We start from the raw sequence: 15,000 nt of genomic DNA, 5'->3' as shown, positions 1-15,000 counted from the left end.
GTCGTCAGCATAGCTGTGGTAAGCAATTTTGTTATTGTTCATTATTTGGCTCAGTGGCAGCATGTACAGGTTAAATAGTAGTGGTGCAAGAATTGACCCTTGTGGGACTCCGCATGTCATGGATGTCCACTCAGACTTATGGTCACCTATACTCACATAATAACCTCTTCCTTCTAAGTATGACCTGAACCATTTGAGGACCATTCCAGAAAGCCCAACCCAATTTTCTAGCCTGTCAAGAAGTATGTTGTGGTCAACAGTGTCGAATGCAGCACTGAGGTCCAGTAGTACCAGAATTGATGTTTTGCCTGTATCTGTATTGAGGCGAATATCATTTATAATCTTTATGAGCGCCGTCTCTGTGCTGTGATGCGGTCGGAAACCAGATTGAAAATTGTCAAAGTATCCGTTTGAGCTTAAATACATCCGGTTATGATGATAGCGCCGTCCAGTCGACAATATGGCGGAAAATGATGCGCCAGCTGATCAGAGGCGAGGAACCCAGAAGCCCAGAAACACAGAGTGTGTGTGTGTGTGTGTGTGTGTGTCCTGCAGATGTGGAGCTGCTGTCGGTGGAGAGCCTGAAGGCCAGCTGTTGGCTCCATCAGCAGCTGCGGGCGCATGAGGAGCAGTGGAAGGAGGACGACTGCACCTTCTGCCAGTGTGTGGATGGAGAGACGCAATGCACAGCCATGGCCTGCAAACAGAGCTGCCACAACCCCATCAAGATCCCTGGAGAATGCTGCCCGTTCTGTGAGGGTACGTGTGTGTGTGTGTGAGTGTGTGTGTGTGCGTGTGTGTGTGAGTGTGTGAGTGTGTGTGTGAGTGTGTGAGTGTGTGAGTGTGTGTGTGTGTGTGTGTGTGTGTGTGTGCGTGTGTGTGTGTGTGTGTGTGAGTGTGTGTGTGTGTGTGTGTGAGTGTGTGTGTGTGTGTGTGTGTGTGTGTGTGTGTGTGTGCGTGTGTGTGTGAGTGTGTGAGTGTGTGTGTGAGTGTGTGAGTGTGTGTGTGTGTGTGTGTGTGTGTGTGTGTGTGTGTGTGTGTGAGTGTGTGTGTGTGTGTGTGTGTGTGTGTGTGTGTGTGTGTGTGTGTGTGTGTGTGTGTGTGTGTGTGTGAGTGTGTGATGGGTAGGTTTAGGGGCAGGGGCAGTGTGTGTGTGTGTGTGTGTGTGTGTGTGTGTGTGATGGGTAGGTTTAGGGGCAGGGGCAGTGTGTGTGTGTGTGTGTGTGATGGGTAGGTTTAGGGGCAGTGTGTGTGTGTGTGTGTGTGTGTGTGTGTGTGTGTGTGTGTGTGTGTGTGTGTGTTTGAGTGTGTGTGTGTGTGTGTGTGTGTGTGTGTGATGGGTAGGTTTAGGGGCAGGGGCAGTGTGTCCGCGTGCGTATGTGTGTGTGAGTTAGTGAGTGTGTAATGAGAACGGTGATTAAACGGACTGGAACTGCGCATTAATGCTCACCGTCCAGCCAATCAGAGTCGAGTATTCAGACTAGGATATATATATATATATATTAGTTGAAAGGCTGTAATGGACAGGTCGAGTTCCTGCTGCAATCTGTCTCTGTTTAGCTGCAGATATTGCCAGAGGTTTATTGTATCTGGAGCTCTTGAAACACACACACACACACACACACACACACACACACACACACACACACACACACACACACACACACACACACACACACACACACACACACACACACACACACACACACACACACACACACACACACACACACACACACACACACACACACACACACACACACACACACACACACACACACACACACACACACACACACACACACACACATCCCATTAAAGCTCTGACGTGTGCTCAAGAGCATCAGGCCTGCAGAAGCTCTGCCTTTTACTGCTCCGACCAGCCAAATGGAAGCCACCTGCTGTCCTTAATTACAGCTTATTATTCCTGGAGGACTGATTAGTCACGCCTCTTTACCTGCGAGCGTGCCAACACGGCTGCACATGTGGCATCCACACACACACACACACACACACACACACACACACACACACACACACACACACACACACACACACACACACACACACACACACACACACACACACACACACACACACACACACACACACACACACACACACACACACACACACACACACACACACACACACACACACACACACACACACACACACACACACACACACACACACACACACACACACACACACACACACACACACACACACACACACACACACACACACACACACACACACACACACACACACACACACACACACACACACACACACACACACACACACACACACACACACACACCTGGAGGTCTGAGAAGGAGGTGACAGAAGGCAGAGCTCATCAGGCTCTTCAGTGTGTGTGTGTGTGTGTGTGTGATCGATTTGAACCGGACGCTTCTGTTTGCAGTTAAACTGCGAGGATGCGTTTGGAGCGGCTCACATGATCCGAGCCAAACAACAGAGGCTGAAGTTTCACGTCAACACGCAGTTCTTGCGACATGCAGCATTTACCAGAAACATCTGAGCCTCCACAGCTATAAATCTGAGGCTCTGCAAGAACACGTCGATGTGAAATCAAATCCTTAATTAAATTAGCTTGAGAAAGGCAACTTAATGCGGTTTACACTCATTATAATTCTACTCTATCCATCCATCCATCCATCTAAAACATGTTAGCAAAACATGTTAATCATGCTATCAACGTGTTAAATCATGTAAGTGATGTGTTAAACATGCTAAAAATGTGTTAAATCATGTTCGCGATGTGTTAAACATGCTAACAATGTGTTAAATCATGTTAGTGACGTGTTAAACATGCTAGCAATGCGTTAAATCATGTTTGCGACGTGTTAAACATGCTATCAACATGTTAAATCATGCTAGCAATGTGTTAAATAATGCTAACAATGTGTTAAATCTGGCTATCAACGTGTTAAATCATGCTAGCAATGTGTTAAATAATGCTAACAATGTGTTAAATCTGGCTATCAACGTGTTAAATCATGCTAGTGACATGTTAAACATGCTATCAACGTGTTAAATCATGTTAGTGACGTGTTAAACATGCTAACAATGTGTTAAATCATGCTAGCAATGTGTTAAATAATGCTAACAATGTGTTAAATCTGGCTATCAACGTGTTAAATCATGCTAGCAATGTGTTAAATAATGCTAACAATGTGTTAAATCTGGCTATCAACGTGTTAAATCATGCTAGTGACATGTTAAACATGCTATCAACGTGTTAAATCATGCTAGTGACATGTTAAACATGCTATCAACGTGTTAAATCATGTTAGTAACGTGTTAAACATGCTAACAATGTGTTAAATCATCTTAGTGACGTGTTAAACATGCAAAAAATGTGTTAAATCATGTTTGCGACGTGTTAAACATGCTAACAATTTTTAAATCATGTTTGCAATGTGTTAAACATGCTATCAACGTGTTAAATCATGTTAGTGACATCTTAAACATGCTAACAACGTGTTAAATCATGTTAGTTACGTGTTAAACATGCTAACAATGCGTTAAATCATGTTTGCGACGTGTTAAACATGCTATCAGCATGTTAAATCATGCTAGCAATGTGTTAAATAATGCTAACAATGTGTTAAATCTGGCTATCAACGTGTTAAATCATGCTAGTGACGTGTTAAACATGCTATCAACGTGTTAAATCATGTTAGTGACGTGTTAAACATGCTAACAACGTGTTAAATCATGTTAGTTACGTGTTAAAAATGCTAACAATGTGTTAAATCATGTTTGTGACGTGAACATGCTATCAACGTGTAAAATCACATAGCAATGTGTTAAATAATGCTAACAATGTGTTAAATCTGGCTATCAACGTGTTAAATCATGCTAGCAATGTGTTAAACATATTAAACATGTTAACAAGGTGTTAAATCTGGCTATCAACGTGTTAAATCATGCTAGCAATGTGTTAAACATATTAAACATGTTAACAAGGTGTTAAATCTGGCTATCAATGTGTTAAATCATGCTAGCAACGTGTTAAATCATGTTAACGATGTGTTAAATCATGCTAGCAATGTGTTAAATCAATCTAGCGATGTGTTAAACATATTAAACATGCTAACAATGTGTTAAATCATGCTAGCAATGTACATCATTCTAGCAACATTCTTAATCATGCTAGCATGTTAATCATGTTAGCAAACATGCAACATTAACAACATGCTAATTATGTTAGCAAAAATGCTAATCATGCTACCAATGTGTTAAATCATAATAGCAACATTCTAAATCATGCTAACAACATATTAATCATGCTAGCAAGATGCAACGTTAACAACATGCTAATCATGCAAGCAAAACATGCTAACAATGTGCTAAAACATGTTAGCAATGTGCTACTTCATGTTATCCCTCTGTTTTTCTGATTAAAATCTTCGATCTCTAAGCTTTAAAACTACTTCAAACTTCAAGCTGTTAGAACTTTGTCAAACTTTAGTTTATGTCCCTGGTCTTATTGTGAGTTTTATCAGTGTGTGCTATTCTCAAGAAACATAGTTATAATAAAAAAAGACGGTGATCATGAATAGGTGAAAAGAAACATGAACTATTTAACGTCTTCTCTCCTAGAGCCGTCATATGAGACGGTGAGCCCGCTGCTCTGCCCACCGCTGGAAAACTGCTCTCTCTCTGGGCACGACTGCCCATTCGGCTTCCAGCAGGATCCCAGCGGCTGTCTGCTGTGCCAGTGTGTCAGCAGTGAGTACACACACACACACACACACACACACACAAGATCTGTGTTGCGTGCAAACCGCTCCAAAATACTCCCAAGTCTGTGTTTGAGAAAGTGCCAACGGCCCGCAACACAAGCAAACACTGGCTCAAGAAGTAATGATCACAGATCTCAGTGTGAGATGGTGGTCCAGTGGGTTAAACCATGGAGCTGATGAGCAGAAGGTTGCTGGTTCGATCCCAGCGGCCACCAACAGTGAAATACAAATGTAAAAAATAATTTTAACCCAGGGTTAAAAGTGACATCAACACGGGGTTAAAATGATATTAACCCTGGGATAAAAGTGTCCTCATCACTGGGTTATAATAATGTTTAACCAGGGTTGAACACAGTGCTAACCTCTGTCTAAATAGTGTAAAACATGGTTTAACCCAGGGTTAAAAGTGACAGCACAGGGTTAAAATAATGTTAACCCCGGGATAAAAGTGACCTCATCACTGGGTTATAATAATGTTTAACCAGGGTTGAACACAGTGCTAACCTCTGTCTAAATAGAGTAAAACATGGTTTAACCCAGGGTTAAAAGTGACAGCACAGGGTTAAAATAATGTTAACCCCGGGATAAAAGTGTCCTCATCACTGGGTTAAAATAATGTTTAACCAGGGTTGAACACAGTGCTAACCTCTGTCTAAATAGTGTAAAACATGGTTTAACCCAGGGTTAAAAGTGACAGCACAGGGTTAAAATAATGTTAACCCCGGGATAAAAGTGACCTCATCACTGGGTTATAATAATGTTTAACCAGGGTTGAACACTGTGCTAACCTCTGTCTAAATAGAGTAAAACATGGTTTAACCCAGGGTTAAAAGTGACAGCACAGGATTAAAATAATGTTAACCCCGGGATAAAAGTGACCTCATCACTGGGTTGAAATCATGTTTAACCAGGGTTGAACACAGTGCTAACCTCTGTCTAAATAGTGTAAAACATGGTTTAACCCAGGGTTAAAAGTGACAGCACAGGGTTAAAATAATGTTAACCCCGGGATAAAAGTGACCTCATCACTGGGTTATAATAATGTTTAACCAGGGTTGAACACAGTGCTAACTCCTGTCTAAATAGTGTAAAACATGGTTTAACCCAGGGTTAAAAGTGACAGCACAGGGTTTAAATAATGTTAACCGTGGGATAAAAGTGACCTCATCACTGGGTTAAAATAATGTTTAACCAGGGTTGAACACAGTGCTAACCTCTGTCTAAATAGTGTAAAACATGGTTTAACCCAGGGTTAAAATACTGTAAGTCGCTTTGGATAAAAGCGTCTGCCAAATGCATAAATATAAATATAAAAATAAAAACAGACACGAGTCCACCTCACAGATTCACACACTCCTCCCCCTGACAGGAATCCTTCCCAAGCCTTTTCTCGTGTGAGTTCCCGTCAGGATCAGGGGTCAGGCGGACGTTTGGGCATCATCGCATACTTTGGGATTTTTGCAACACTAGCATCATTTGCGTGAAACAACAGTACACACTTTTAACCAATGTCATATTTTGTAAGTAAATATTTTATTTTTTCCCCAGATGAAACCTGTCCTGATGTGTCCATGTTCTGCTCTCTGGACTGTCCCATGGGTTATGAGAAAGACATCTACGGGTGTGAAGTGTGTGAATGTAGCGGATCCGCACCAAAGTGCCGGCCCATGACCTGCAGCAAGACCTGCCCGTATGGATACGTGTGAGTTTCTGTCTCTGATCCCAGCAAACCTGTATCTACACTGCTAACCTCTGTCTAAATAGTGTAAAACGTGGTTTAACCCAGGGTTAAAAGTGACCTCATCACTGGGTTAAAATAATGTTAACCCCGGGATAAAAGTGACCTCATCACTGGGTTACAATAATGTTCAACCAGGGTTGAACAGTGCTTATCTCTGTCTAAATAGCGTAAAACATGGTTTAACCCAGGGTTAAAAGTGACAGCACAGGGTTAAAATACTGTTAACCCCGGGATAAAAGTGACCTCATCACTGGGTTAAAATAATGTTAAACCTGGGTTGAACACGGTGCTAACCTCTGTCTAAATAGTGTAAAACATGGTTTAACCCAGGGTTAAAATACTGTTAACCCCGGGATGAAAGTGACCTCATCACTGGGTTAAAATAATGTTAAACCAGGGTTGAACACGGTGCTAACCTCTGTCTAAATAGTGTAAAACATGGTTTAACCCAGGGTTAAAAGTTACAGCACAGGGTTAAAACAGTGTTAACCATGGGATAAAAGTGACCTCATGGCTGGGTTAAAATAATGTTAAACCAGGTTTAAAACTAGTGTTAACCTCTGTCTAAATACAGATGTAATACATTGTTAAACCCAGGGTTAAAAGTGACATCAACACCGGGTTAAAACAGTGTTAACCCCGGGATTAAAGTGACCTCATCACTGGGTTAAAATAATGTTCAACCAGGGTTGAACAGTGCTTATCTCTGTCTAAATAGCGTAAAACATGGTTTAACCCGGGGTTAAAAGTGACAGCACAGGGTTAAAATACTGTTAAGCCCGGGATAAAAGTGACCTCATCACTGGGTTAAAATAATGTTAAACCAGGTTTAAAACTAGTGTTAACCTCTGTCTAAATACACATGTAATACATTGTTTAACCCAGGGTTAAAATTGACATCAACACAGGGTTAAAACAGTGCTAACCCCGGGATAAAAGTGACCTCATCACTGGGTCAAAATAATGTTAAACCAGGGTTGAACACGGTGCTAACCTCTGTCTAAATAGTGTAAAACATGGTTTAACCCAGGGTTAAAAGTTAAAACATTGTTTAACCCAGGGTTAAAGTAACATCAGCACAGGGTTAAAATAGTGTTAACCTAGGGTTAAAAGTGACCTAATCACTGGGTTAAAATAATGTTAAACCAGGTTTAAACCTAGTGTTAACCTCTGTCTAAATACAAATGTAATACATTGTTTAACCCAAAGTGATTTTAAATAATGTTATACCAGGGTTAAAAGTGACCGCATCATAGGGTCAAAATAATGTTAACCCTGGGTTAAACCACAGTACTAACCTCTGTCTGAATATGTTTAACCCAGGTTTAAAAGTGACCTCATCACAGGCAAAAATTATGTTAACCCAGGTTTAAACACAGTACTAACCTCTGTCTAAATATATGTGTGAAACATTGTGAACCTAAGGTTAAAAGTATCAGCATCAAGGGCTAAAATAAGGTTAATCCAGGGTTAAACCACAGTACTAACCTCTGTCTGAATATGTTTAACCCAGGTTTAAAAGTGACCTCATCACAGGCAAAAATTATGTTAACCCAGGTTTAAACACAGTACTAACCTCTGTCTGAATATCTTTGTGTGAAACATTGTTAACCCAAGGTTAAAAGTGGCCGCATCACAGGCTAAAATAATGTTAACCCAGGGTTAAAAGCGGCCTCCTCACAGGGTTAAAACAATGTTTACTCAGGGTTGACCCCCCCATCACCCCGTGTAATCCGTGAACCTGGTCAAACATCTGGCCGCTTTGCTCTCCTCATACTCTGCTTTCATTTCAAACCCGTCCCTCCGTTTGAACGGAGCGATCAAATGCACGTCGACACAAAAGCGTCTGTATGCGAGCGCGAGGTGTGATTCCGCTGGCATCTGAGATGATAGACTTTCACTGGATTCTCGGGATTTGAGCTTCCGCGGGGGGGAGGGTTTCCTGGATCATTTCAGAAGAGCCTTTTAGAAGTCTGAGCCCCGTCTCTCCACCTCGCTCTGGAGGAAATCCCTGTTTATAGTGGCTCATGTCGAGATCAGCTTCTGCTTTGAGCGTGTTTGTTGCTGGCGGTTATTGCCAGTTAGATAAACAGATCTGGAAACAAAGATCTGGACACAAACCCAAAGAGCGTTTGATGAAGATGGCCCTTAACCCTTAATCGTCCCTCAGGGTTTACGTTTGAGTCCCTTGGGCTCAGATAGACCCCAAACATTTACAGAGCGATTGCATAAGGAAATATACCTTTTTTACATGGAAAACTATATAGAATTTTTTTAATTTATTTCTCAACTATACATTTATGCTATGTTTTTGTGGGTATTTGGTAGTTTTTTACCTATTTACTGCACAAATACTTAACTATGTCATAAATTGGCTCATTAAAAATATTTTTTTTAATGAAAAAAATCACTTGAATGATGATCTTAATTAAATATAAATAGTTTTTGGACATTGCTCTATGTGTTAGGGATAGAATACCGCCATCTGTAGGTTTGTGGAAAAACTTTAGGAATTATAGTTAAAGAGAGAGAGAGAGAGAGAGAGAGAGAGAGAGAGAGAGAGAGAGAGAGAGAGAGAGAGAGAGAGAGAGAGAGAGTGCAATGACCACAACGAGGTTCATAGGGAAGTTATGCAAAAGTTTTCATCTTTCTTTTATTTGCCCTTTTCTCTCTCTTTCTCATGATTGTTCCATGTTGCATTTGTTCTCTAGTATTTGTCCTTCATTTATGTATGGAATTTTTTCAGATTTATGCCAGTTTTGTTGATTTTATTTGCCAGTTTTTATAAAATGCTCTCTGTTGCAGTCACACACATGTGTGTGTTTGTGTGTGTGTGCGTGTGTGTATGAGACAGAAAGTTCTTTCCACTTTGTGTTTATGCTCTAGGACCAGACCTTGATATAAATGTAGACATTTTCAGATTTATACTGGATTTAGTTGATTTTTTTTGACAAAAATGTTTTTTTTTACACTTTCCCATTCATTTTTAATGTGGGGTCAATCTGACCCTGAGGGACTTAAACGGTAATTTGTTTTACACACCTTTAGAACAACCAAATCAAGCCCAGATTTTTTGTGCATGTTTAGATAGATTATTTAGGAAAAGTCACAGAGTCTCATGGCCCTGAGATGAAGGGAACACTTTTTAAAAATGGAGGAAAAGTCCAGTGGGGTCAGCTGGGCCGATTAAGGGTTAACACTAGAACCGCCACGGGGTAAAATTTACCCATGGCTGTTTTTCAAATGTACATAACAGATTTTAAATAAAATATCCAAGTCTCCCAGTCACTGACTTTTACTAAAACTGTGTTATTTACAATCCCCTGTTGTTAAAAATTGATTCGATAAAACCAGATTTAAAAACGGGGCATTTATACCTATAAGTGCCAGCGGGTCAAATTTACCCTTATATAATTATAACTATAACTATATTATATATAGAACTATATAATTCCTCTATTTTCGCGCTGTGTTTGAGCAACACGTCAGCTTACTGTAAACACAACGCATGGCCAAATAAAGATGTTTTAGCCTATTTATAAATGTTCAGACTTTGTATTAATTATACATTTTTGTTTTGCAATTTTGTATTGAGTATTGTTTGCCACTGTGTTGCTATTTATTCAAGTCTGCCCGTTTCCTGACACAAAAAAAATCCGATATGATGGTATGAATAAAACAATTTTCATGATTATCCCAAGTTTATTGGTGTTGTTCTCATATTCAAATTATAAATGATATAACTATACAAAATTAATAATTAATTAGGTCAAACTGTGCGTATGTTATCCTTATCGTAAGTTATCATACATCTTATGCAGTGCTGTGAATTATTATTGCTCTTCATTGTCTATTTAGGGTATTTTAGTCATTTAAATACATGGGTTATCTTAATAAGGGATTAATGACATTTTATTATAATATTACACCACCCAAATATGTATTTATTTCCATCTGATTCTCATGGTTTAGCCTATAGTCACCAAAAAGTGATTAGTGTAACCTGCTTAAAATAGCATAAAACAACAGGACAAAAACATAGTTGATGACTAAAAATAATAATTTCATAACTCTATACATTACTTTGTGAAGACAGTAAAATACCCTTTAATCTTTTTCTTTCCCCACAAATATATTTGAGGTTTATTTGATTAGTTTGTGTTATTTTGTGTTAGTTTGTCATTATAATTTATTTGTTTTTGGTATTAATTTTTTTTTGTAAAGTCTTAGTGTTTTATTTACTGGTGTACTACTGTATGGGAGGTTTTATACATTTGGTTGTGTTTCATTGTTGTAGTTTTTTTATGAATGGTTGGGATATTTTGGTTTCATTTGTTTCGGATTGGTTTGTTTCCTCCCATGTAGTCTTGTTATCCAGTTTGTGATTTCACTTTGATTTACTTTATTTCGATTGAGTGTTATATTTATTATTGTTTTTTTATGTAATATCACTCACTTAATGCCAGCCCAAGTCTATCTTGCTTTGAGCACTATTTATTATCGTTTTTTTCTGTATAAGATTTATTTGATAGTTCAATCCTAATTTGTGGTGAGCTGTGTTTTTGTTTGTTACCTTTTTTTTTCTGTCGAGTTTTTTGTTTGTTTTGAATTGCTGTGCTTTTGGTTCTTTTTTCTGTCAGAAATGTAACACCGACTTTATGACGGTTTAAGAATATCGACCAAATAGACTACGCCACCCCCACTTTACAGGATAGGGGACCCTAATAATGATCTTTTCTAAACACAGGTGCTTCCAGAGGTGGAAAGAGTAACTAAATATTCTACTCAAGTAAAAGTACTATTACTTCAATGAAATTTTACTTAAGTACAAGTAAAAGTACCGGTCTAAAAATGTACTCAAGTAAAAGTAAAAAGTCGTTCATTTAAAATGTACTCAGAGTAAAAGTTACTGAGTTACTTTTTTAACGCTTTTTCCCCACTTTCGTATTATTTATTTATTTTACTCAGTAATGGATGTGGTTTAAAATGTAGCGAAGTAAATCAAATCAAATCAAATCAAATCAAATCACTTTATTTGTCACTCTACATATGCACAAGTGCAACAGTAGGTGAAATTCTTAGGTGCAGTTCCGAGCAACATGGTAGTCATGACATGACATGTACAACATTTAAAGCAGCATCAGATTACACTGATGCGCCCACAATTACTCACAGCACAGTAAACTCTACAATAAACAATAAATAATTTACACAATGTGAGTGTAGTTCTCACAGCTTTAAACAATATACACATACTTACAATATACATATACTTTAAACAATATACACTAAACATACACTAAACAATATACATTACGCTATAATAGTAATAATAATATACAATGTACAGTATAAAATATTATTCACAGATTGAAAAATTGAAATCCAAAGTGCAATAGATGCTGTATGATAAATAAATGTGTATATAATGTGTGTTTATCTACAGTGGGTTGTGCTGAGTGATATTCTGTCCAGTGTGTGTTATGATCCTGATGGGTCAAGAGTTAAGGAGTCTGATTGTTTGTGGGAAGAAGCACAATACTGAACAACTTAAAAACATACTTAAGTAAAAGTAAAATTACAGATTTTTTAAACTACTTAAAAAAGTAGAAGTACACAGAAAAACTACTCAATTACAGTAATGCGAGAAAATGTCATTCGTTACTTTCCACCTCTGGATGGTTCAATTAAATGAACTAGAAGCCAGAGTATAAAAGGTTGATTTTATTAAAATGGCACAATCCTTCTTCACGGATACTATTGAGATCACATTTGCTGTTAACCAGGGCGTTTCAAACAAAATCAAAAATATATCAAACAAACCAACACAGCAAAAAGAAAAAAGAACCAAAAGCACAGCAATTCCAAACAAACAAAAAACTCAACAGAAAAAAAGGCTAACAAACAAACACTGCTCACCACAAATTAGGATTGAACTATCAAATAAAGGGTTAGCCAAATACTGGCATAATACAGGGACATATTACGTTTTTTAGCCGTATCAATACAGTAATAATCTGCATGGGTAAATTTTACCCGCTGGTGGTTTTAGGAATACAGCGCCCCCTGGTGGTTCTAGTGTTAAATATCTGCAGCCATTTGAATGCAGAAAAGCCTTTTCGATAATGTGTAATTTCGATAAGGTTTTCTTAGATTAAGGGGTTTGTTGATGAATGATTGAGACACAGTTCCAGTCCTGTGTGTCCCAGATGATGAGCGACTGTTTACATTGGCATTTTACACAGTCGACCGAGTCGGGCTCCGCACAAAAGGGGTCTTAAATCGCTTCCCCTATTCAATGGGGCTAAAATGTCATTGGATTTGACAGGACGTGAAGGGCCGTCGATGGGGCCGCTGGAATATGTGTCGAGTCAGCGAGTGAAAAGGCTAAAGCTGGACTGTGTGTGTGTACTGTAGAGCTGCCTGCGCAGTGAACACTACTGTACTGCTGCCCAGCGAGGGGACGGGTTCAATTCATGAAGAATTACTAGTTAATGAGCTTTCATTTTTAAAAATATTTTTTAAACCTGGGTTAAACATCATTTCACTCATATTGAGACAGGGGATAGCACTGTGTTTAACCCTACCCTGTCTAAATATATGTGAAATGTTGTTTAACCCAGGTTTAAAAAATATAAAAATAATGTTAACCTAGGGTTAAACGCAGTACTACCCTCTGTCTGAATATCATTGTGTGAAACATTGTTAACCCAAGGTTAAAAGTGGCCGCATCACAGGCTAAAATAATGTTAACCTATGGTTAAATGCAGTGCTATCCTCTGTCTATAGGGTTACCCTAGGTTAACATTATTTTAATATTTTTTAAACTTGGGTTAAACAACATTTCACACACATTTAGACAGACCACTGCGTTTAACCCTAGGTTAACATTATTTTAATATTTTTTAACCCTGGGTTAAACAACATTTCACACATATTTAGACAGAGGATAGCACTGCGTTTAACCCTAGGTTAACATTATTTTAATATTTTTTAAACCTGGGTTAAACAACATTTCACACATATTTAGACAGGGGATAGCACTGCGTTTAACCCTAGGTTAACATTATTTTTATATTTTTTAAACCGGGTTAAACATCATTTCACTCATATTGAGACAGGGGATAGCACTGTGTTTAACCCCTAGGTTAACATTATTTAAATATTTTTTAACCCTGGGTTAAACAACATTTCACATCTATGTAGACGGGATAGAACTGCATTTAACCCTAGGTTAACTTTATTTTAATATTTTTTTAAACCTGGGTAAAACAACATTTCACACATATTTAGACAGGGGATAGCACTGTGTTAAACCCTAGGTTAACATTATTTTAATATTTTTTAAACCTGGGTTAAACAACATTTCACACTTGTATATAGACAGAGGATAGCACTGCATTTAAAGCTAAGTTAACATTATTTTAGCCTGTGATGCGGCCACTTTTAACCTTGGGTTAACAATGTTTCACACAATGATATTCAGACAGAGGGTAGTACTGCATTTAACCCTGGATTAACATTATTTTAATATTTTTTAAAACTTGGGTTAAACAACACTTCACACATATTTAGACCAGGAATAGCACTGCGTTTAACCCTGGATTAACATTATTTTAATATTTTTTTAAACCTGGGTTAAACAACATTTCACACATATTCAGACAGGGGATAGAACTGCATTTAACCCTAGGTTAACATTATTTAAAAAAAATTTAAACCTGGGTTAAACAACATTTCTCATACAGTATATGTAGACGGGATAGAGCTGCCTTTAGCCCCGGGTTAACATTATTTTTATATTTTTTAAACCTGTGTTTAACAACATTTCACATATATTTAGACAGGGGATAGGACTGCATTGAACCCTAACTGCATTTAACCCTAGGTTTAACATTATTTTAATATTTTTTAAACCTGGGTTAAACAACATCTCACATATATTTAGACAGGGGATAGCACTGCGTTTAACCCTAGGTTAACATTATTTTAGCCCTTGATGCTGATACTTTTAACCTTGGGTTTACAATGTTTCACATATATATTCAGACGGAGGTTAGAACTGTGTTTAACCCAGGTTTAAAATTATTTTAACCCTATGATGCGGTCACTTTCAACCCTGGTATAACATAATTTACAATCACTTTGGGGTAAACAATGTATTACATTTGTATTTAGACAGAGGTTAACACTAGGTTTAAACCTGGTTTAACATTGTTTTAACCCAGTGATTAGGTCACTTTTAACCCTAGGTTAACACTATTTTAATCCTGTGTTCATGTGAGGTTTGAACCTGCAACCATTCAGTAATCCGCTCAGACATGAAGACATGTAATAATGTGGGCGGGTCTTAGTTTGTTTCTTGTTATTTGATTGGCTTCTGCATGAGGGTGAAACATGTTAAGCTGTTTTTTTATTATTAAGTCAAGCATTACTACTATTGTTATTCATTCTGAAAGTGATTTGAATGAAGTTTAATAA

General features: G+C 38.2%; 1 protein-coding gene across 2 annotated transcripts in view; it reads left to right on the top strand.

Moving 5' to 3' along the window:
• LOC307136193 (cysteine-rich motor neuron 1 protein) overlaps nt 1-15,000 on the top strand; it is a 106,788-nt gene that overhangs the window by 61,142 nt on the left and 30,646 nt on the right. For both annotated transcript variants that reach the window (XM_079832984.1, XM_079832985.1), the window contains exons 6-8: nt 556-759; nt 4,636-4,764; nt 6,327-6,480. In XM_079832984.1, the coding sequence (XP_079689110.1) occupies nt 556-759; nt 4,636-4,764; nt 6,327-6,480 (487 nt within the window). The remainder of the gene's footprint in view (nt 1-555; nt 760-4,635; nt 4,765-6,326; nt 6,481-15,000) is intronic.

The sequence above is a fragment of the Gobio gobio genome (assembly GCF_949357685.1).
Source record: "Gobio gobio genome assembly, chromosome: 13".
NCBI lineage: Eukaryota > Metazoa > Chordata > Actinopteri > Cypriniformes > Gobionidae > Gobio > Gobio gobio.
This window is presented reverse-complemented; position numbering and strand designations above follow the sequence as displayed.